The sequence below is a fragment of the Malaclemys terrapin genome, chromosome 3 (assembly GCF_027887155.1).
Source record: "Malaclemys terrapin pileata isolate rMalTer1 chromosome 3, rMalTer1.hap1, whole genome shotgun sequence".
NCBI lineage: Eukaryota > Metazoa > Chordata > Testudines > Emydidae > Malaclemys > Malaclemys terrapin.
In genome coordinates, this window is record NC_071507.1 from 198,737,014 (window position 1) to 198,761,199 (window position 24,186).

The 24,186-nt window shown below is 48.5% G+C and overlaps 2 protein-coding genes and 1 long non-coding RNA gene across 3 annotated transcripts; 1 reads left to right on the plus strand and 2 right to left on the minus strand.

The window, feature by feature from the left end:
• Window positions 1–1,409: 1,409 nt before the first annotated feature.
• Window positions 1,410–9,761, minus strand: NEIL2 (nei like DNA glycosylase 2). The gene is made up of 5 exons (XM_054023975.1): window positions 9,696–9,761; window positions 8,162–8,365; window positions 3,468–3,835; window positions 2,472–2,668; window positions 1,410–1,971 (listed from the first exon to the last, which is right to left on the minus strand). The coding sequence occupies exons 2-5, from the start codon at window positions 8,297–8,299 to the stop codon at window positions 1,655–1,657; spliced, it is 1,020 nt and encodes a 339-aa protein (XP_053879950.1). The 5' UTR covers window positions 8,300–8,365; window positions 9,696–9,761; the 3' UTR covers window positions 1,410–1,654.
• Window positions 9,762–10,802: 1,041 nt separating this feature from the next.
• Window positions 10,803–21,011, plus strand: LOC128834638 (uncharacterized). Its single transcript, XR_008444460.1, has 4 exons — window positions 10,803–10,893; window positions 11,569–11,767; window positions 12,076–12,185; window positions 20,502–21,011. It is a non-coding gene; the product is annotated as an uncharacterized LOC128834638 (long non-coding RNA).
• On the minus strand, window positions 12,767–23,914 carry LOC128834637 (squalene synthase-like). The gene is made up of 6 exons (XM_054023581.1): window positions 23,774–23,914; window positions 18,395–18,523; window positions 16,948–17,139; window positions 15,578–15,754; window positions 14,856–15,008; window positions 12,767–13,186 (listed from the first exon to the last, which is right to left on the minus strand). The coding sequence occupies exons 1-6, from the start codon at window positions 23,897–23,899 to the stop codon at window positions 12,965–12,967; spliced, it is 999 nt and encodes a 332-aa protein (XP_053879556.1). The 5' UTR covers window positions 23,900–23,914; the 3' UTR covers window positions 12,767–12,964.
• Between the last annotated feature and the right edge of the window lie 272 nt (window positions 23,915–24,186).

The following is a 24,186-nucleotide window of genomic DNA, read 5'->3' on the forward strand; positions in this document are numbered from 1 at the left end:
TGTAGCACAGAGGCTCTCAAACTTTTTTACTGGTGACCCCTTTCGCATAGCAACCCTCTGAGTGCAACCCCCCTTATAAATTAAAAACATTTTTTTATATATTTAACACCATTATAAATGCTGGAGACAAAACGTGGTTTGGGGTGGAGGCTGACAGCTCGCGACCCCCCATGTAATAACCTAATGACCCCCTGAGGGGTCCTGACCCCCAGTTTGAGAACCCCTGCCGTAGCGGGTGCAGAATTCAATGAGCCAGCTTAGTAGGGCAGATGGAGGAGGCACATTAAGTGCTCCACACTGCACTGGCTTCCCCGTCACTTCCCAATGCAATTTGAGTTGTTGCATTTGGTTCATACAGCTGTATAAGTTTAGGGTCTAGCTAAGGCCTGATCCAAAACCCAATGGATTCCCTGGGCTTTGGATCAGGGTTTAAGTGAAAGAGAGCCTTTTTCCCTGTACACTGCCACAGCACTTCCAGTCAGCAAATTTGGAATGGCTGGAGCCTCTGTTCCCAGTGGAGGCCTTTGACTCTGACACTCTCTCCACCCTATTGGTCTGACCCAGCCCAAGTTTATTGATGTCTAGTTGCAAAGCATAAAGACCATGGGCCAAGATCAGCCCTGGTGTTACCCCATTGAAGTCAAGTGACACCAGGGTGGATTGTAGCCTCTTCTGTTCATTCAAGCTTTTGCCTCAGGAAGGCCAGCAGGTGATGGAGTTTGCAAGTTTAGGGAGTGTCTTGCCTACCTGTTAGGAAATTGTGATTATTTCTTATAATTATTTCTCCAGAGTCAAAGTCTTTGGGAATAAACACATCCTCTTAAAAATAGTTGACGCACCAGCGTCAGCACCTGGTGAGCACATATCTAGCACGGCTCTAAGCCACAATGTGAATGAGTTGATTGTAACATCTTAAAGCTGATTAAGAGCATGATTTCTTTCTACAACAGCGCAAGCTGGTGTTGGAAGAAGGGAGTTTCTCATTGAATTGCGAGAGGTCGCGTCAGAAGCTAGCACAGGCAGTTGTAGTAAAAGCTTTCCCCACTCTGCCCTGAGCTGGAAGGACCACTTCTAGCCCTGGGCTCTCCGCTGAGAGTGCCAAGAAGGGTGCCAACGGTTTTGGGATGTGAACACATGGTGCCAACCTGTGAGGGTCATAAGAATGCTTAATCACCATCAAGCCGGCTGCATGTGAATCGCTGGCTTAGGGGAGAAAAGTTCTACTTCCCATTACTCACTCTTCCCAGCCAATTGGTTTGGCAGAAAGGTTTGCAAAACAGTCAAACAAACAAGACAATCACACAGAAGTTATTTATACTGCTTCGCTGGCAGAAGAAAAATTGAACATATTCAACTTTTTACATGAGCAAATCTGAAGGTGCCAAGTATTTCAGTGGCTACAATTCCTAACTTCTGGACACCTACTACTGTTTGCCTTATTTCTCTTCATAGCTCAAAAATGACTTAGGAGGGCCACAAAAACATCCCCTCCCTTTTTAACAAAGCTCTATTTTCTCTCCACATTTTGCCTTCCAGGATAAGTGATTTCTGCTCAGTACAACTGACAGCCTGTCACAAAAAGACCAGAAGGCAACATTCTGCAAGAAAGGAGAGTGTGTTCATAATCCACATTAAGGCTGGCATATTTGTTCACTCAGCGTTTAAGCGATTTGGGGTCATTCCCTTCAGGAGGTACTAGAGGCTGGCACTGAGGACACCACCAGCTAAGCCTCTTAAACCCATCTCGGGGTCCAAAAGTTCCCTGCATCACCTCATGCCCAAGAGGACATTTTTCTTTCAGGTAGATCTGATAGTGTAATCCTTTTCCAGCCAGCTTCTTATGCAGCCAGTCTGTGCTGAACTGAACGGCATGATCCAGCAAGGATTCAAGATCTGAGAGAGCCAAGAGCGAGCCTTGCGATAATGGGTGGATCCTTGCCAAATATAAGATCTCGTTCTTAATGATGTTCCCTGGATCATGGGGCGAGAAGAGAGGTTCGTAAACACAGGTGCAATAGTGAGACAGTGAGAACCAATCACATGAATAGAAGGCACGGTCTAGTGGTCTGAGTGCTTGTCTAGGAGGAAGAAGCTATTGACCTCTCTTTGTGCCTATGATTCCAACTCCCTCTGTGGCCTTGGGGAAGTCAGGTAACCTCGCTGTGCCTCTGGTTCTCCGTCTGTACAGAGGATAATACTCATCTACCTCTCAGGGGGATTATGAAACTTAAGAGCCTGATTTCCAGAGGCACTGAGCAATGACAGCTCCCATTGAAGTTGGCACTCATGAGAATTAAGTCCTAACAGGTTTGTTTTCATAAAGAGCTGAGATATCAGGGGATATCAAGAATAAGAAGTCATGTCTCTATGCTAACATTTAACATTTGCAGCTAATAAATCCGAGACCCATCTCTAACTGGCCCAAAATATCACTATTTCTGGAGGGTATTCCCCTCTCTGGTAGAACATACCCAGACCGGAGAAATATCTCTGGTCCAGAAGAGTGTAGCAGATGGACGTCGGCTGGCGAAGGGCTGCCAAGGCCTGCCCCCGATGGAACTTGGGAGACAGGATGTCAGAAGCAGGTTCCACAGCGGGAGAGGTGCACCAGTGGATCCGGCAGTTGTAAAAGACGAGGAAGCCCCCGCTGTCGAAGTTCAGAACCAACCTACAATAAACAGGATGGAAATTAGAGCGAGAATATCCTGGCTTCGCAGTGTCAATCCAGAAACATGACATGAACAATCATGTTCCAGTCTAGCCGAATGCGCGTGTAGATATGGGAGGAAGGGGATCAAGAAAAAGTTGGCGACCAAGGAAAATAGTGGGAACCGGGTGGAGAAATGGTGGAAGAGGAGGGGAAAACCCTACATATTTGCTAGCGGTGTCAAATTGCTCAGCCTTTGTACCCGAGCCTCTGAAATCAATGGGAGTTGAGGGCACTCAACACTTGGCAGGACTGAACCCCTTTGTGAGCACTGCTGTGTTTTCCTATATCTACTACTCCAGACACAACACTGCATTCAGTCATTCAGAGCCAGATGGGACCATATACTGTAGTGACCAGAAAAATACCTAGAGTGTTGCAGAGGAAGAGAGGCGGGGGGTGGGTTGACTGGGAAAAGGAGTCTTGTCTTTCCTGATTTGCAGTCATGTGGATTTAGTCAGCATCTCCAGGGGCAGATCTTCTAATGTTGTTTACCCCAGGGAGATTACATCCCTATTTATGGTTACGCATCGCTTGTCTTATTGTTTCTTCTTAGCTTGAGAAACCTGCCAGTTTCATAGGCACATTCTGCAGGAACCAACACATGCAGTGCCCAGGACTGTCACGTTGAGACATTAAACAAGCAAGCAATAACGAAGCCTCTTTTGCCTCTTTAGAAACTGGGCATTGGGGGTGGGAGGCGGGCAAGGGGAGAAAAAAGAGAACGGTGTTTGCCATTGACAGAGGATTCAGTCAATACCTGGGCACGGGATCCTTCCAGTCTCCTCTTTTGTTCGCCTTATTAGCTCTCGAGAACTCATTAGCCCGGATGCTGCCAAACAAACCAAAATGGAAGCGCAGCCATTTCCAAGTGCCCCCTGCTGCATCTGCGGCATCAGGCACTGAGCATTCCGTTTCCTGCTTTCTCTGCACACTGTGTTCTTTGGGGCTTAGCTGAGAGACCTCATCCTCCTGTCCTTCCTGAGCAAGGGTAAGGGAGCATGCGCCGCGGTCAGCCTCTCCTTGGATGGCTGGCTCTTCTTCCACAGGACTTGGAGATGGGCTTCCACCCATGGTCCATGCTTCCAGAGCGGCACCGAATGCCAGAAATAAATTCTTTCCAGAGGCCTAAAAAATAAAAGTCAAGGAAAGCGTTTGAGGACGTATGCATTGGAGGACTCTCTGGGAGATATGAGCTAGCAACATTAGAGCAGGGACCCACATCCCAAGAATTCTTGTTCTCTTTGCCAGTCTAATAACACGTCAGTAGGGCAGCTATGGGCATCAGTGCATACCCCGCAGGTAGTGTAATGAATACCAAACTGTATTATACTGATCAACCACTAGGTGGTGCTGTATGTAACATGCCTTATTTATGCTAACCTGGGCCATACCTGGCAGAGCATTAAAGGATTTTATAGTGAGCACCTCTGGTGCGTCTCTCTCTGAGAAGTAAGCTCTGTAGTCAGTCTAGATCTGACATGGAAGCCTGACTTGCTAATAGCAGCCCTGCAGTCTCCTATGTGCAAGAAGTGCATGACAAGTAGAGAGATTGTTTACAAGCTGAAGAGGCCCTTCAGCTTGGAACAGCTACCCTAGGAAGCCCAGTGCAGCCACAATGGAAGCAGTGACGTTGCCTCTGGGACTGGAGCATCCATGGGGAAAAAAATAGGGGGTGTTCGGCACACATTAGGAACACACCGATCAGCTGTTCGGTGGGCCCCGACAATCAGCTCCTCCCGCTCCGCGCCTCCCTACCGCCGCCAATCGGCTGTTCGATGACAGGCGGGAAGCACTGGCGGGGAGGACCAGGGCGGGAAGAGGCGGAGCGAGGGCAGGGTGCGCTCAGGGGAGGGGGCAGAGCGAGCGTGGGGCCTTGGGGGAAGGGGTGGGGTGGGAGCTTGGGACGGAGCACCACTGGGGACAGCTGAAAGTCGGGGCCTGTGAGTTGTGCGGTTGTGTTGACATAACAACAGATGACATCAGACTCTGATGACCTAATGGTTCTCCAGCAGTTCCCCTCTTCCACTCGGCTGTGAGGAAAGGTCTCCTCTCTGTTCCCCTTATCCTTATTTACTGCAAAATGGGCTGAGGCCAAACTAATCTCACGTGCTCCTAAACCACCAAACAGCTGCCAGGTGGAAGTTATTTTTGGTTACTAAGGGACCTGGCCAGGATGGGATAGAATCCCTATCCCCTATCCCAAAGCCATGCTGAAAGTAATGTGCATATTCATTGTGGACTTTGGTCTACATTAATGGCAGCATAAATTTAAACGTGTGACAATTTCTTTAGGTCAAATTCTGAACTTAGAGTAGCTTATACATGTAAGCAGGAGAATCTCTGAAGGTTTGTGTGTTCCTTAATCGTTTGTAAGAGGATATAAAGGGGGTGGGGGTCTGTTCAGGGACTTGGTTAGCACTGAACTGGCTGCAGCAATTGCTAGACTGGGTCAGTTCTGCTAGTCTGAGCTGAGGAGAGGAGCCATCCTTGGCTGACAGAAAGAATATCCAGCCAAGCCAACAAAGGCTCATGCACCTATACATATTTATTACAGTTCCAGGGAGATTGCCAGAATGGGCAACAGACTTCAGTGATTTTGCCCAGCATGCCTGGTTTCTAATCCTGCTTCAGGGTCTCCCATGGAAGATCTGGGCCTGTAAGAACCTGTACAGATAGAACATGGGACCAGAGGGGTGGTTCTGGGCCTCTGATGTGTCAACGTTGCCACAGGCTAGGTTCCCACTGGAGAACACTGTGACGCTAGGCTTGGCGGGAAGTATCGCCCAGCAAAGCCCTCACTGCCCACTGATAGGCCAATACCAGTATTTAAACCAGGAAGTTAGCATGACGAGCTGCCTGGACAACAACACTGCCCACCAGCTTGCCTGCGAAAGACCCCGGAGTCTGGCTTCTGACCCTGGTTTGACCTTGACTTTGCTATTTGACTGCTGTCTGTAACCTGGCGCCTGACCACGACTTCCTGATATCTTGACCTGGCTCGATTCTGACCCTGCTAGATGATCTACCTGCTGTCTGCAGCTTGGTGCCCAACCCTGTCGTCTTGGCATTCTGACCCGGCTCACTCCTGACCCTGCTACTTGTCTCCTGATTGCAACTTAGCAGCTGACCAGGGCTCCCCCAGCTGCCCATGGCCCGGCCCTGACAGGGACATAGTGAGCGTAGTTAAATATTGCACCGAAATCTCATCCCTGTTTAATGCACCAGTGCTCAGCTTGCGGCTTTCAACCTGCCTGTCAGGTATAGGAACCTATGGGTATGTCTACACCGCCAACGAAAAGAAGTGTGAGAGCCCACGTCAACTGCCTCGGTCTCGCAGGGCTCGCGCTATGGGGCTAACAATCGCAGTGCAGCCGTTCCCGCTTGGGCACAGCCTGGGTTCTAAAACCCACCCCCTTCGCCAGGTTTCAGAGCTTGGGCTGCAGTCTGAGCGGGATCAGCTACACTGCTACGTTTAGCCCAGTAGCGCGAGCCCACGTCTGTCAACCCAGGCTCACTGTGGCAGGTGGGTTTTTTGGGCAATGCAGACGTACTCTGAATGTAGCTCTTGCAGGCCTGATCCATGTGAGCTTGCTTGGCCTCCGGTTCGGGTGGAGCACAGATTACAGGAGCAACCCCCTGCTGCCGGATACATACCAGGCAGAGCTGAACACACTCACTGGGGAGGGAGTCAGGAGCTGCATTTCCACCCCTCACCTCTGGGGCTTGGGGAAGATACAAGGAAGAAAAAAAATCCGTGAGCCACTAGAATTCCCCCTGCTCCCCTTTCTCTGTCTCCATTCTCTCTCCCCCTAGGAGACAGTATCACAGAGCCAACAACTTCAGAGTGTGCCCATCACATAAGAACGGCCATACTGGGTCAGACCAAAGGTCCATCAAGCCCAGTATCCTGTCCTCTGACAGTGGCCAATGGCAGGTGTCCCAAAGGGAATGAACAGACAAGTTATCATCAAGTGATCCATGCCCTATCACCCAATCCCAGCTTCTGGCAAACAGAGGCTAGGGACACCATTCCTGCCAATCCTGGCTAATAGCCATTCATGGACCTATCTTCATAAATGTATCTAGCTCCCTTTTGAATCCTGTTATCTAGCCTTCACAACACCCTCTGGCAAGGAGTTCCAGAGGTTGACAGTGCGTTGCGTGAAAAAATACTTTCTTGTGTTTGTTTTAAACCTGCTATCTATTAATTTCATTTGGTGGCCCCTTGTTCTTGTGTTATGAGAAGGAGTAAATAATACTTCCTTATTTACCTTCTCCACACCAGTCATGATTTTATAGACCTCTATCATATCCCCCTTTAGTCGCCTCTTTTCCAAGCTGAAAAGTCCCTGTCTTCTTAATCTCTCCTCAGACAGAAGCCGTTCTATACCCCTAATCATTTTTGTTGCCCTTTTCTGAACCTTTTCCAATTCCAGTATATCTTTTTCGAGATGGGGCGACCACATCTGCACGCAGATGTCACGGGTCAGGTTGTCACAACACACACCAGTCGATGAGGTTGCCTACCATGGCATGTAGCCGATCGGTGACTGCTAGTAGCAAATATCCCCAACGGCCAGTGATGGGACACTACATGGGGAGGGCTCTGAGTTGCAACAGAGAATTCTTTCCCAGGTGTTTGGGTCTTGCCAAAATTCTCAGGGTCCAGCTGATCGCCATATTTGGGGTCATGAAAGAAATTTTCCCCTGGGTCAGATAGGCAGACATAAGAGATGCGAGGAGGTTTGCCTTCCTCTGCAGCATGGGGCATGGGTTACTTGCAGGTTTAAACTAGATTTTCCATAACTTGAAGTCTTTAAACCAAGATTTGAGAACTTCAGTAACTCGATTAGGGGTCTATTACAGGAGTGGGTGGGTGAGGTTCTGTGGTCTGTGATGTGCAGGAGGTCAGACTAGATGACTATGATGGTCCCTTCTGGCCTTAAAGTCTATGAGTCTGTGATTATTTGGTGGGCCTCTGCATGGCATTCAATGATGCTTTGGCCCTTGACAGCGAAGCCCTGTTGACTTAAATGCCACTAGGAAGTTAATTTATTCTGGGTTATGGACAGTCAAAAAGCAAAGCACTCTGGGAATTTTCCCTGTGCGTACCCTAGTTCCCCCACGTCCCTCCCTTTCTGCAATTCTGACCCTCAGCTCAACCTTCTCAATATAGAGTGGCCACTGTTCACAGCTGAAGGTGCCTTCACGTTAGTCCTGTAGCCATGTGGGTAGTGCCTAAGTCTGTCTATACAGCACCCGTTTAGAGCTGCAAACTAGGGACATGTTCCACACTGAGCCCAAGAGGCTACTTGGATGTTACTATAGGTTTTCCCATATGCCAACACCCTGCACCTTTGCAGCACCAGCACTGCAGTTAGGGCAGGGAAGGGGAGGTTTGTGAGGCAGGGCTGACATCTCCAGACAAAGCTACCTTTTAGCATAGCTCACCTGAGAGTCCTGGAGCCTCATTGCTTTCAGATCCTTCAGGTTTCTCTGCCTGCTGCTTCCTCCCACCTTGGCCACTACCTGCCCCACAAAAGGAGCAGTCAGCAACTGGAACCTCTTCACAGACGGGCCTTCTGGCATCTCTGGCTGAATTCAATGGAAACTGCAGGTGTACACGCTGGGGGTCTCACACAGGGTACCCTAGAGCTGAGGTGCATAAAATCAGTGACTGCTTAGGGAAATGTGGTTGCACATAAACAGGCCATTGTCCCTGGTCCTCTCATCTTCTGTGATCATGCTCCTCACCCCTATGGGAAGGGTTATAGAAACACTCAGATCATTTCCCTTTCCCCACTCAAACTCCAGCTGCAACAGGAAAGTCTGCAGTGGGCTGAGCCTGGCCTGTGTTTCTCAAGCTGACAAGCAGCAACACTCAGGTTTAAGCTTATGCTCTCCCATTAGATTCAATGAATGGGCCTTTTATCCTCATCTCAGCACGGTCATTATACAAAAAAAAATACTGTCCTAGTTCCCCTGCTACAACTTCCCTGTTCCCTCACGTTGGGATGTCATTGGGCATGCCCTGTTGACTACTTTGTGATGTGGATACTGGGGAACCATGTTGAGACCACCAAACAGCCAGCAGATGGTAACAGGTTCAAGCCGGGAAACTAGAAGTGAAGTGCCAGTCCCATCATTCCCAGTCCCCTAGAGCCATCCACTCCACCCTCCAAAACTATCCTCTCCTTCTCTCTTAAAATGCACTAGCATGAGACAGCCCATAAGTCAGAGGGGTGGACTGTGCAGCCCATCTGAACAGTGACAGCAAGGAAGCAAAACCACAGCCTTGTTTGCAGAACTGCACAGTGTGAATTGTCCCGGCTTCTGTCACTTAAAAGGAATCAGTGAGGGCTTGATCCTGGGACATCAGTGAGAGTTGGCAGAGTCAGGAATAGGACCCAGGAGCCTTGACCCACCGTCCCCTGCTCTAAGCACTAGGACATGCTGCCTCCCTCTGGATTAAATAACAAAATAAAGTTAGTGCCACTTGATTCTGAACAAACTAATATAACCAAAGCCAGATAACAACCCATGAGAGGAGAGATCTTAAAACAGGTTTGTTTGCTTTATATCGTTCTCAACCATCGCGTTTATCCCTCCCACAGCCCTTGTTTCAAGGGGCAGCACTCATCTCGCCGCCAAAACTCCCTACACTCCCCAAAAATCTAGTACCCCTCATTTTCCCTGCCGAGAACAATTCACATCAGAAACACAAAACCCCAGCACTGAGGTGAGAGAGTTATTAGCCCTGTAGGAAGAAATCCCCCAACACTGGGAGGAGTTTCCTGTACGTCCCTCCTGTTGGGTCTTTGTCACACACCACATCCCGCATTTGGGCCTTCCTCAGCTGACAGCAGGGCTGCATCTATTACTGGCCAGGCAGCCTGGGGGCTTAAACACCAAGGCTTCTTCTAATTGTCTTCAATTTGGTGATGTCACACGCAATGAAGACAGGAAGAGCCTCACTGATACTCACTGTGTGCCTGTTAGGACAAGCCACAGAGGGGAGCAGAGCCCTGCTAATCCCAGCCTCTGCTCTGTCCCACGCCTGACCACACCCCAGATCTGCCACTGTCTGATCTCTCCCTCCTGCCAGTTTCACACACCACACCCTCTGCAGGCATTGCACAAAATAGTACCCATTTGTCAGACCCGCTCAGTCGAATACCTAATTACAGCTCTCCAGAGCAAGCAATCCAGCCCAGAGTGAATTGGGCCATGTTTTTGTTCTGCAGCGGGGGTAGCCCTGTTAATCTGTATCCACAAACACAACAAGGAGTCCGGTGGCACCTTAAAGACTGACAGATTTATTTGGGCTTAACTTTCGTGGGTAAAAAAATTCACTTCTTCAGATGCATGGAGTGAAAGCATATTTGTTCTGCATATTTGGGGGGGGGGGGGGAAGAGTCAGATCCTGATGCTTCAGAAAATCATGGAATTAACTTAGTGAAATTTAAAAAAAAAAGTGTTGGGGTCTTTCTCTTCTGGTTTTTGAGCCGCTTGGGTTCTTGTTTTCAAGTTTTTCTGTGCAATTGTGAGGGCTAGAAACATACATGTTTATTTAAAAAGTAAAGCTGATATTTGCACTTAAGAATTATGATGATCATGGTCAGGGTGATGATGTTTCTTAGGGTAGTGCCGAGGGGTACTAGACTGACGTGCAAACACAGAGTAATAAACGAAGTCCTGCAATCACATCCCTCCAAGGAGCTTGGGTTTTAAGAAGCCTGCCAGCAATCATGAGATGCGTCGGCAACTCTGCGTCTAGGCTTTGATTGTGCCTGTGAAGCGCTGGCCCATGCTGGGGGCTCTGCAGAGCTGTGCTGCCCCAAGGGAGTTCCAGAAACCATTGTGCTCCAAGAAGGAACAAGGCCTCCCAGAGCAATCAGTGCACCAGGAAGCTTCCTCACTCCCACTGCCTTTAAAGAGGCACTTGCCCGTCACAGCTGGCACCTCTGCTAGCCAGTGGGCAGGGGAGGAAGAAAGCCAGGACTGTCTTCCTGCCCCTCCGTGAACTTAGCTCGAGCCACTTCCCCTCCGCACTCTGATGTACTCCCACCCCCATACTTCCTCCCTCTTTTGTTGTTTGAGGTATTGCCTTTCCCAGCTTTTCAAAATGCAAAAAGGGGACACATGCAGGAGCTCTGGCCCGCCACTCCTGCCCCAGCAGCGTGGTAAGGGGGCGGGGAGCGGGGGTGTTGGGTAAGGGGCAGGGAGTCCCGGGGGGGGCAGGGGACAGGGAGGAGGGGGCGGTTGGATAGGCGTGGGAGTCCCAGGGGGCCTGCCAGGGGGCAGGGGTGTGGATAGGGGTTGGGGTAGTCAGGGGACGGGGAATGGGGAGGGTTGGATAGGGGGGCTTCTGGAAAGTGGTTAGGGGTGGGGGTCCCTGGAGGGGGCGGTCAGGGGACAGTAAGCAGAGGGTGGTTGGATGCAGCAGATGTTCTGGCAGTGGTCAGGGGATGGGGGAGCTGGATAGGTGTGGGAGTCCCGGGGGGGGGCGGGGGTATGGATAGGGGGCGGGGCAGTCAGGGGATAGGGAGCAGGGGGGTTGGATAGGGTGGGGTCCCAGGGGGGTGGTTAGGGGCAGGGGGGAGCCTGGGAGGGGGCAGTCAGAGGACAAGGAGCAGGGGGGATTGGATGGGTTGGGGGTTCCATATAGTTTTGCAACCTCGATGTGGCCCTCGGGCCAAAAAGTTTGCCCATCCCTGGTATATATACTTGTATGGCTGGGGGGGCGGGGGAGAGAAATTACTGCAGACACAAAGAAGGGAGGTGTGATCAAATAAGTTTGAGAACCACTGTTCTAGATCTTTAATCATTTTTGTTGCTTTTCTCTGGACTTTCTACAGTTTGTCTATATCTTTCCTGAAATGTGGCACCCAGAACCGGACACAATACTCCAGCTGAGGCCTAATCAGCCAGCGCGGAGTAGAGTGGGAGAATTACTTCTTGTGTCTTGCTTACAACATTCCTGCTAATACATCCCAGAATGATGTTTGCTTTTTTTGCAACAGCGTTACACTGTTAACTCCTATTTAGCAGTAAGAGGTAAAAGTGAAATGGGGGGGGGTAGCAAGGAGGAAAGGATACAGGGGGAGGGAAAACAGGGGAGTGGCATATCAGGGGAAAGGAGCCAGGCACGGTGAGAAATCCCCACATTTTGTTAATTGTTTCTAGGAAGCCAGCGTGTTCAGGTCAATAGGCACTTGCCCCTGTGCTGAATCTTGAAGTTTGTAGGTTTAAAAGTGCAGAAGATCTCTAGTAGTTTGACACCGCTCGGTGTTGCTTTCTTCAGGTCATTCTGGTCCAATGTAAATTCAGATCAGATAACTGTGCCCATAACGCCTGTGTTTCAGGTGCAATGTGGATTTGAAGGTGGCATCGTTCGTGTGGTAATGCTCATTTGCAGTGCTCCTTCTCTTAAATCCAGGGAAGGGGCTTAAGTGACCCTGGTGAGCAGTTATGGGTGAGTCAAGTGGGGAATACATTTTCTCGGGTGTTAAATTTTCTTGCTGGGGATTCTTTATTTTGGTGGTGATGGGGGGGGGGCTTTAAAAGTGGCAGATGAGGTGTGATGGCCACATGGCATAAATAGCTCAGTTTTCCTGCCTCCAGACAGCTCTGCGGCACAACCTAGTCTGTCTCCCTGCAATCTGTAGTACAAGGATGGGATGCACAGCATGCACCCACTCATCACTGTAGTGGAAGGCCACCACCTTTCTAGACAAGGGGTCAGAAGCCAGAGATTCCCCCGGCCTACTGAAGAGTTCCTCAGTCTGAGGAAAGGTTAGCTTCCGAGCCCAATGACGCAAGTTGGAACCGTTACAATTGCTGAGCAGTGGGGTAAGAATACGAAGCCCAGGAAGAGGAGAGAGGAAAACCACAAATGCTGATGGCACAGAGCCCTGTATTGAAAAAAGGTGTCAAAATCAAGGGAGGCAATCTGAATTTCTATTTAAAAATATCACAGTCAGAATTCAGGTAAAACACCGTTTCCCACAAAGAGACTCCAACTGTCGCATTTGTAACGTGTTCATCCGAACAACGAAAACATCTGACTCCGGCTGCCAGCTACGAGCTAGTGGCTGCAATACGCCCAATAGCTGCAGGTCAACCAGCAGATTTCCATTCACAGCTTCAAGGGCCCAAGCCAGTTTGGAATCCCACAGGGCAGCAGACCCAATAGGAAAGAGACATGAACCCGTTCCCAACATTACCCAACCACTGCCTTCACCCAACCAACCCTCAGTTCTCATTGGCCTGTACGTCCTCCTCCAACGCCTCTGACATCGCACTCAGATACTGCCAGCTCAGCGCTGCCAGAAGCATGGCGCATGAGAGGTAGATGGGGGAGTAATGGTTACGGTAGACCACCGTGCTGTTGGGCAAACATATTGTCTGGATAGAGACAATGATCTGCCGGGTCTTGTTAGAAGACGGGTCTGTGCTTGGGATCTTCCGGTAGATCTGAAGAGAGAAAAAAGGCCCACGCAAGATTAGGAAATAACCATGAGAACAACACACCATCTTGTAGCCCCTCAAATGTGAAACGGGACCTCCCGCCCAGGAGCCGTGTCACCGTAGTGATGCCATGGAGATTCAAAGAGGACAATACTCCCCAGGAATGGGAAAGCTGCCCGGTTTGAAAAGATTCTAGTCCCCTTTCCCTGGGAAGGTTTTGTGGGAGAACTGTGCTCACGGCTGAACTCAACTTTAGCCCATACTCCTTAGGAGTCAGTCTGCAATGGTGCTTGAGCCATTAGCCTGAACGAGGCCTATTGTTTTTTAATGCTGCTGGGTGCTGTTTCTGTAGTAGGGCACTTTCAGCCGTGTGCAGGAGTCTGTTGTTTAAAATTAAAGTAACAGTTCCTGCTTGGAAGTCCTTGCTAACACCGCCTGCACTCAGATTTGAAACAGGGACACATTTGAAAAAGATAGGTAGGTGCCTAATTCCCATTGGTTTCAGTGGGATTTAGGAACATAAGTACCTTTAAAAACTGGGCCATGGGGCCTAACCTTTTTGTAACCCATCATAAGCCCTGTTATGAATATGGTTAAGTCAGGTCAGCCCAGAGCTACTCGGAGGTCATACAACCACTACAAAGTGGTATCTAACTCAGGGGCAGCGTTTGCCTCTTGCCAGCAAGAACTGTCTGTGAACCAGTTAGCTCTGATTTTAACAGGGCCAAGGTACTCCCTTGCATGAGCTCACAATATTGTTCTCAGACACTTTTCAGACCGTTCCCATCCACACGGTCCAGGGGAAACATGACAGAATGTTGCTAGGGAAAACCACAGACCCAAGCGTAGCTAGCACTGCTCTACAGTGGCCCTGCCCATGGCTATGTGACATCCCCTGAGCAATCTTCTTGCAAGAACCATTTTGTTTAATCAGAATTTGGTGGCCTGGTTTTCAATGGTAATTGATGCCAGTGGGGCCAGCAGCTTCTCACCAGCTCCTCAGAGATGAGGACCATGTCTTTATTTCTGTATAGCATCCAGTGCACTTCTGAGAACTCCCATTGACTGCGAGGCTATCTGCATTAAGGGATTGTGGCACTGTGGGATGACAGTTTTAGAAATAGGTGAGTCAAGCCACCAAAGTTTTGCCCGACATATCGGCCAATTTGCACAGTCATAGCAATTAAAGGCCATTTGTTCTCCACGATGCTCTGGAAAGATACAAACTTTCCAGACAGGAACTGTGAAATTCCCCATTAAGTTGACTCACTAGGAAACTGTACAGTATTTATACAAACAAATGTGGGGTGTTTACACAAATTGTAGCATAATGGAAGACCCTATTGCATACAACTGTGTAATGTCGGTGTTGCATTATGCTACAGTTTGTATAAAATCTGAATGAAACCTGAGACAGAAATGAGTGAGGATAGAGAATCTAAAGCACCAAGGAAAACAGCTGCATTCCAGACTTTACTACTTCAAGCTGTTTCATGCTACACTCGTTTCTAGATCTTCAGCAATTTTGGTCAAAGCAAAATGAAAGTTACTAAACAGCTGAAACAGAGAGTTACGGTGGTACCCCCAGTTTAGCCCTAATTGCATGGACCTGAGGAGGAAAGAGGGAACATCTACATTTGAAAGTTAGTCATTCAAAGCAAGCGACCCAACCCACCTCTTCCACATACTGGTACATTATAGACTTGACAGCCTGTATGTTTGTGGCATCCATCATTAAAGTGACAGCTTGTCCTTTCCGAATCTTCACCACCCCCCTAAACACCTGTTTGTTATTGTAACAGGCCGCCAGAGTGGCGATGGCCATCACCTAGGGAGAAATGACAAAAACAGTATTTACTCTGTGCTGTAAGCCGTGAACACGGGGTGAAATCCTGGCTCCCTTTGAAATCAATGGCAAAGCCCCCATTGATTTCAGTGGGGCAGGATTTCAACCACAGTGTTAAAGGCAGAGCTTAGCTTAAAGCAGAGGATAGAGGAATGATTTCTAAAGAAGCAATGCTCACAATGGAAGACTGAAGCAAAGACAAGGAAGACAGAACAGAAAGGTTCCTAATATTTTCATTAACTATGTAAGATTGTCTTAGTTTAGGAGAAAAAAGAGTCCTGTTTATTTACATTCATCTGGCAGCACCCCTCTCCAACCCCCCACACCATATCCAAAAGCAGAGTCATTCCCTTGGGGAAAGACACAATTTCTCAGGACGAGGCAAACACTCAAAATGCCTGGTGAGCTCCACGTTGAATTTATTTATGTACCGTTATTAAATAATGCTACTATTAAACACTATGCATAGACCACAAAAGACATCCAGTTCCAAGGGAAAGGATGAAACAGTTAGAAGATCCTGTTTAAAACATCTGCAAATGTTAACCTACTTGCGGAATAGCGCAGAAGTTGAAGACACTTTGGGTTTTCAGTCTAGATAAGTAGGTGAGGACATCGGGGACGTGGTGCAATGCATTTGTGATCAGTTCATTCATACACTGGATGGCCATGTCAATGTTCTCTGGCTTGGCGAGATCCGACAGCTTCTTGGCATACCTGCTCCAAACCTGGGAACGCCAACAGTACATAGGAACACCACTCAGCCGTTAGCACTTTTCAGACATTCATATTCAAAGGGGGCCCATATCAAACAAAAATCTTATTACTGAACATCACCTCAGTCTCATAATCAGACCTCGTTGCAGTCAGAAAGAGGACCTTTAAAACACTCAAATTTACTCTGGCCTGCAATTCCATTCAGCCCCATGACAGGGCCCCTCTCAGTGAGACATACTGGGATACAGAGACTAACTTCTGGTAGAGAGTCCTACCAAAGTGGTGAATTTCTAGACAGGCACAAATCAAAGGCATGTGGATCCCACTCTGCTGAGAAGCATTTGACCCAGGTGGGAGCTCTGAAGCGGAACACCCCAGCCTCTGATTCTGCAATGCACTTACACATTTATTACAATAGCGATGTCATATCCTGCCAATGGTACTGGTGCAATAACACCCAGGGTGTTCTCTGACAGCAGAGGTTTCTCTAAATGCTCTGCTGAACAGGTGCATGACCAAGGACAATAAGCCTGGTCTCCTAGATCACAGCTTTATTCTATGATCGAGGGATAGCTCAGTGGTTTGCGCATTGACCTGCTAAACCCAGGGTTACGAGTTCAATCCTTGAGGGGGCCATTTAGGGATGTGGGGTAAAAATCTGTCTGGGAATTAGTCCTGCTTTGAGCAGGGGGTCGGATTAGATGACCTCCTGAGGTCCTTTCCAACACTGATATTCTATCACAGGGAGACAAAAATAGCACCAACATTCCAGCTTCTCCTCTGAGTTTTGCTTTAATGGACACATTAATGAGATGTTTGGATGTGAATCATGCACTTGCCATCCCTTCATGTGACAGTTAGTAGTATGCAAATTTATCAATGTTAGCAATAGAGTTTAGCCCCTGTGGGGGACACACTGCTAAATGTGACTGCTCAGAGCTCTAGGGCAGAAGCGTTTGGCCTAACTCCATACAAACAGACTTGGGCAAGTTTTTTTGAAAAAGCCCAGAGATCAGAATAGGAACTGAAAGTGAATTCTGTGAAATGAGTCTCCTAACTAGTTCTGACTAAACTGCATCAAAGCAGTTCCAGTATCTCCAGTCCTGTCCCTTTCAGATGAGCTGTCTGCATCACAACACTAACACTTCCTAATGAGCTGTATCTAGCAGAAGTTCTCATCTAAAAAAGGTCTGGTTTCCTTTACCTCTCTGGGCCAGAATTCTCTTCCTGCCAACTGGTCCTCCAGATAATCACGGATGATGATGGTTTTCTCAATGAAGACACCCATGGAATTTGCAAGCTCTGTGTCCTGTCCTATGATAGGGTCTTCTAGCTCCAGCACAGAGAACAGACGGGAAAGGCCAATGCCCACCAGCCCAACAACGTAGTGACAATACTGCCAGGTTTGGAAAGGGAAAAAAATGTTTATCAATCTATATCCCCTAGTCCGAATGGCTACATCAAAATGACACCTGTCGGTTACTGAGTGTGCTGTGTGTGCCTTTCCTCGTTTTGATGACTATGTCGGTGGTATTTGATTTCGTCTCTGAATTCAGAGTTACATGGGCTAACCATTCCTAAGCATGTCTCTTCATGCCTGTGCTCGACAGCCAACATCCCTACACCAGGAATATGCTTCTGCAGCATGGAGTCTACCACCAGAGCACTGCTCCACTCAGGAAAAATAGGAAATGTGTCATCCACAGCTGTTAGCAGCTCAAGGGTTCCGCCTTTCAGATGAAAGACCCATATGAGAGCAGCTGCTCCAGTGGCCCATTCTAGTCAAAGAGCTCCAAAACAGCATCATAAGAATGTAAAAATGGCCATACTGGGGCAGACCAAAGGTCCATCTAGCCCAGTATCCTGTCTTCTGACAGTGGCCAATGCCAGGCGCCCCAGAGGGAATGAACAGAACCGGTAATCATCAAGTGATCCATCCCCTGTCACCCATTCCCAGTTCCTGGAAAACAGAGGCTAGGGCAGGGGTAGGCAACCTATGGCATCTAGGTCTATGGCTGATTTTCAGTGGCACTCACACTGCCCGGGTCCTGGCCACCGGTCCGGGGGGCTCTGCATTTTAATTTAATTTTAAATGAAGCTTCTTAAACATTTTAAAAACCGTATTTGCTTTACATACAACAATAGTTTAGTTATATATTCTAGACTTAGAGAAAGAGAGCTTCTAAAAACGTTAAAACGTATTTCTGGCACGCAAAACCTTAAATTAGGGTGAATAAACGAAGACTCGGCACACCGCTTCTGAAAGGCTGCCGACCCCTTGGCTAGGGACACCATTTCTTCAAGGCTCTTTTGTGAACATTTACAAACATGGTCATCCACAAGGATCAGTAACAACATACAGTAGCTATTCAATGCCTGGTGAAATTTACACAGCGATCTCATCGCTAAGATATCTCTTTACATTCACATTGAAGGAGGCTGCCCAAGTATCAAGACTCTGAGTTAACACTTTGTCCTTTGCTCATTTTGGGTACCTATCTACAACTGGGTGAGCGTCACCAATCCCAGGGGAGAAGAAACTGTAATGATCATGCTGATGGCTGCGGCAAGTGCAGAATGCCAGGCCTCCGACAGGGACTGTGGGTGTTGTTCTGAGCATGCTCTCCATGCTCACTTACAGATTTACTTACCCCATCCCACTCTTGTAGGGAATTAACCTTCTTTTGCAAGAACTCTGCCATACCAGCTCCCATCTTGTGACAAATATCTGCAATCACATCTTGATACACCTTTGCCAGGTTCCTGAACTCCAAGGAGATCTACAGCAGAAACCACAAGGAAATATACATAGTGCTGAAAGTGAAGCAGAATTTGGCATTCATTCACAGGCTAAGAGAATGATAGGTTACAGCTTAATGGGGTTTTATCCTGCTCCCCACTGAAGGGATTGGCAAAATTCCCCACTGGCTTCAATGGCAGCAGATTCAAGCCACTCAGCAGTAAACACAGATTCAGCAAGTTCTTAAACAAAAATTCCTCTGATCTTTGGCCACAGCTCAGATGCAGTCTGTATCTTCATGAAGACAGTATGACTTTGGGCAGCATCACTTGGGAGTTCATGAATGACGGACTTACAACAATAAACTCTGTGGGAAGAGTCCCAGCAAGTGAACAGCAGGTAAACTGATGGGAACAGTGAAAAGAAAAGTTCTCCAGTGTTTTTTTGAAGCTCGGCTCTCTATATCCTCCCCAAGGCCCATCTCCCCAGATGTCAGCACATGTGGATTGCCACTGGATGCCTTTCTCCCAGGCAAAGCAGCATGCTCACATCACTCCTAGCCTCAAACTGCTCACACGGCTCCCCATGTATTCCAGAGCCTAGTTCAAAGCTGCCCTCCTTGTTCTTAAAAAAAGACAAAATGCCAAAACTTTTGAAAAAATCTCCAAGGGCATGATGGAGAGAGGCCACAATAGGGACTCAGAGCAGTGCTGTGTGAAAGTCAAGGAGCTCAGACAAGCCTATCAGAAAACAAAGGAGGCAAATGGTCGCTCCGGGTCAGAGCCGCAGACATGCCGCTTCTACGCTGAGCTGCATGCAATTCTAGGGGGGGGCCGCCACCACTACCCCACCTCTGACCATGGATTCCGAGGCGGGGGTAATCTCATCAGCCACACCTGAGGATTCTGCGGACGGGGAAGAGGAGGAGGAGGACGAGCTTGCGGAGAGCACACAGCACTCCGTTCTCCCCAACAGCCAGGATCTTTTTCTCAGCCTGACTGAAGTACCCTCCCAACCCTCCCAAGCCAGTACCCAAGACCATGACCCCATGGAAGGGACCTCAGGTGAGTTTACCTTTTAAAATATAAAACATGGTTTAAAAGCAAGCGTTTTTTAATGATTAATTTGCCCTGAGGGCTTAGGATGCATTCGCGGCCAGTACAGCTACTGGAAAAGTCTGTTAACGTGTCTGGGGATGGAGCGGAAATCCTCCAGGGACATCTCCATGAAGCTCTCCTGGAGGTACTCCAAAAGCCTTTGCAGAAGGTTTCTGGGCAGTGCAGCCTTATTCCGTCCTCCATGGTAGGACACTTGATCACGCCATGCTAGTAGCAAGTAATCTGGTATCATTGCCTGACAAAGCCTGGCAGCGTATGGTCCCGGTGTTTGCTGGCATTCAAGCAACATCCGTTCTTTATCTCGCTGTGTAATGCTCAGGAGAGTGATATCGCTCATGGTAACCTGGTTCAAATACGGGAATTTAATTAAGGGGACAGAGGTGGTCATTCCTACTGGGCTGTTTGCCTGTGGCTGAAAAGAAATCCTTCCCTGCAGTTAGCCAAGCGCGGGGTGGGGGGGAGGATTGGCGCTGAGCTTTTCGCCTTTGGCTAGCAGGGATCTTCCCTGATACCAGCCACGTGGTGGGGGGAGGGATAAAGCGATCATCCCAGAGAATTGGATGGGGGGGGTGTTAGTTTGTTTTCTGCTGCTGAAGGTTAACAGGAAAACTGCAGCAGTCAATGGGCTTTGCTTGGTATGTGGGAAAGGAGGGCGCAGAAGCCGAAAGACAATGGCTTACCATGGCCGCATGCAAGCCGAATTCTGTTGCCCAGACCTGCGTCTGTGATCTCTAACACCAAAGCCACAGGCACTCAGTATTAAGATGGAAAATGAGACCTTGTACTGAAATCTCATGTGCTATGTAATGTGAATAGTGTTTTTCACCGTGAAAGAGTATAAGCATTGTTCTGTAAAATGTATCTTTTTAAAAACTTCTCTCCTTTTTTCCATCCCTCCAGCAGCTGCAAATTTTTCAAGCCTCCCTCCTCCGTCCCGAAGGCTATCTCAGATAAGGCGTCGGAGAAAGAGGACATGAGACAAGATGTTCTTGGAAATAATGGAATGCACCCGCAGTGAAAGAGCTCATTTGAATGAGTGGAAGGACACGGTATCTAAGTACAGGAAAGATGCCAGTGAACGTGAGGTCATGAGGGAGGCTCGAGATGAGAGGTGGCAGGCTGCAATGCTGGGGCTGCTGCGTGATCAAACAGACATGCTCCGGCGTCTGGTGGAGCTTCAGGAACGGCAGCAGGATAACAGAGTGCCGCTGTAGCCGCTGTATAACCTCCCTCCCCCCTCACCATGTTACATAGCCTCCTCACCCAGACGTGTAAGAACGCGGTGATGGGGAGGCTCCGTGCACCCTCCCACTCCACCCCAGTGGGCAGCCCAACCAAAAGGCTGTCATTATATTGATTTTTTTCAGTGGCCTTTTACTTCCCTCCTATCCTCCTCCCAAACCTCATCCGGGTTACCTGGTCAGTTCTCTCCCTAGGTTTATAATCAATTAATAAAGAATACATGATTTTTAAATTATAGTGACTTTATTTCGTTTAAAAGCAAGCTGTGATTTAAGGGGGAGGGTGGTTTGCTTACAGGGAATGAGTCAATCAAGGGGGCGGCTTTTCAACAAACAGAACTTTCACACCGTAGCCTGGCCAGTCATGAAACTGGTTTTCAAAGCTTCTCTGATGCGCAGTGCTTCCTGGTGTGATCTTCTAATCGCCCTGGTGTCTGGCTGCGCATAATCAGCAGCCAGGCGATTTGCCTCAGCCTCCCACCCTGCCATAAAGGTCTCCCCCTTACTCTCACAGAGATTGTGGAGCACACAGCAAGCAGCAATAACAATGGGCATATTGGTTTGGCTGAGGTCTGACCGAGTCAGTAACGAGTGCCAGCGACCTTTTAAATGGCCAAATGCACATTCTACCACCATTCTGCACTTGCTCAGCCTGTAGTTGAACAGCTCCTGATTCCTGTCCAGGCTGCCTGTGTATGGCTTCATGAGCCATGGCATTAAGGGGTAGGCGGGGTCCCCAAGAATAACTATTGGCATTTCAACATCCCCAACGGTCATTTTCTGGTCCAGGAAGTAAATCCCTTGCTGCAGCCGTTTAAACAGAGTAGTGTTCCTGAAGACGCGAGTGTCATGAACCCTTCCCGGCCAGCCCACGTTGATGTTGGTGAAACGTCCCTTGTGATCCACAAGTGCTTGCAGCACCATTGAAAAGTACCCCTTGCGGTTTATGTACTGGGTACCCTGGTGCTCCGGTGTCAAGATAGGGATATGGGTTCCATCTATCGCCCCACCACAGTTAGGGAATCCCATTGCAGCAAAGCCATCCACTATGACCTGCACATTTCCCAGAGTCACTACCTTTCGTAGCAGCAGCTCAGTGATTGCTTTGGCTACTTGCATCACAGCAGCCCCCACAGTAGATTTGCCCACTCCAAATTGATTCCCGACTGACCGGTAGCTGTCTGGCGTTGCAAGCTTCCACAGGGCTATTGCCACTCGCTTCTCAACTGTGAAGGCTGCTCTCATCTTGGTATTCTGGCGTTTCAGGGCAGGGGACAGCAAGTCACAAAGTTCCAAGAAAGTGCCCTTACGCATGCGAAAGTTTCGCAGCCACTGGGAATCGTCCCACACCTGCAACACTATGCGGTCCCACCAGTCTGTCCTTGTTTCCTGGGCCCAGAATTGGCGTTCCACGGCTATAACCTGCCCCATTAACAGCATGATCTCCAAAGCACCGGGGCCCGCGGTTTGATAAAATTCCATGTCCATGTCCTCATCACTCTCGCCGCCGCACTGCCGTAGCCTACTCCTCGCCGCCTGGTTTTGCAGATTCTGGGTCAGCATAAACTGCACGATAACGCGCAAGGTGTTTACAATGTTCATGACTGCTGTCTTGAGCTGAGCGGGCTCAATGCTTGCCGTGGTATGGCGTCTGCACTGTTCACCCAGGAAAAAGGCGCGAAACGGTTGTCTGCCATTGCTTCCCTGGAGAGGGGGGAGGATGTACCCAGAACCACCCGCGACAATGTTTTTGGCCCCATCAGGCATTGGGATCTCAACCCAGAATTCCAATGGGCGGAGGAGACTGCGGGAACTATGGGATAGCTACCCACAGTGCAACGCTCCGGAAATCGACGCTAGCCCCGGTACATGGACGCGCACCGCCGAATTAATGTGCTTAGTGTGGCCGCATACATTCGACTTTATACAATCTATTTCCAAAATTCGAATTATATAAATTTGGATTAATCCCGTAGTGTAGACATACCCTAAGAGAGACATCCCGTCTCAATTTAAAGACTTCTGGTGACAGAGAATCCACCACATCCATGGTTACCTTGCCCCAGTGGGTAATTCCCCTCACTGTTTCAAAGGCGCATCTTATTTCCAGTCTGAATGTGTCTAGCTGTACCTTTCAGTCACTGGATCTTGTTATACCTTTGTCTGCTAGATTAAAGAGCTCTCCAGTACAGTCTGAACCTTCTCTTTGATAAACTAAATAGAACAAGCTCCTCAAGACTCTTGAAAGTAAGAAACAGATTCTCCAAAGCCTCCACCAAGGTAACTTCCTCCATAAACTGGGCATCAGGAGGTCACAGAGCAAGTTGCTATCATTCCCCTTCCCTCCAGGGGGCAGAGTATGTCACACCTGAGGTCTATTGACATGGAGAGCATGAATTAACGAGTCTGTCGTTCACACTATGAAGCTGATCTACTTTTTCAACATCCAAGGGAACATATAATTTTTAGAGCCAAGTTTTCAGTGGGTGACCCTCACTTGCACACACGCAAAGTTTATCAGCGTGTAGTTTCCCCCCAATTTTGAATGCAGTCACATGTGCAAGTGAGTAGACCCCCTAAATCACCACAATAACCACAACTGCAGTGAAATGTACATGACCATAGGTATGTGAATGGATATGATTTGGGGCCTCTAAAAGATAGTCCTCAATGTCAAAGCTGGGAAGTGCCTCAAATTCTGGGGCAGTTTAGAGTTACAAATAAGTTGTTTTCTGCATCCCTTATTCATATATTGGGCAATACAGGCCAACAGCAAACCTGGTGACACTCCAGCAGGCATTGCCAATGACCATGTCTTCAGTCAACTGGCAATTCCTACATACCAAGTTGCAAAGATGTTTGAAGCGGATACTGGTACTAGTCAACATATGGGTTATATTATAGTTCAAAACATGGAAACTAATGGCTCACCGTTGGGAAGTCCTCAAGCACTTGCTTATACTTCTCCTTGCTCTCTATGTATCTCCAGTCTGGCTGATATAGATAGGAGTGGAAATCATGCAACATTGGGACCTTGGTTTCTAAACTGATGGTCATATCATCTTCTACAGTGTCCAGAGCTCGGAGTACCAGGTACAATATGCACACAGCATGACTACGGAGGGAGAAAATGATTCCCTATTACTTGGGATGCCCTATTACTCAGAAAAGTAGTTAAAAATTATCACATGGCTTTTGTAACAGACATTCTCAAATTAAACAGTCCAGCAGCAAAGTGGGGGCTATCCAATTTATTGCACTGAATGCAGCATGTATGATTACCTGCCTTGTGGGCAGGTGACGTGTGTGTGCATTCGGTGCAAGAAGCTCAAAGCCGTCAGAGA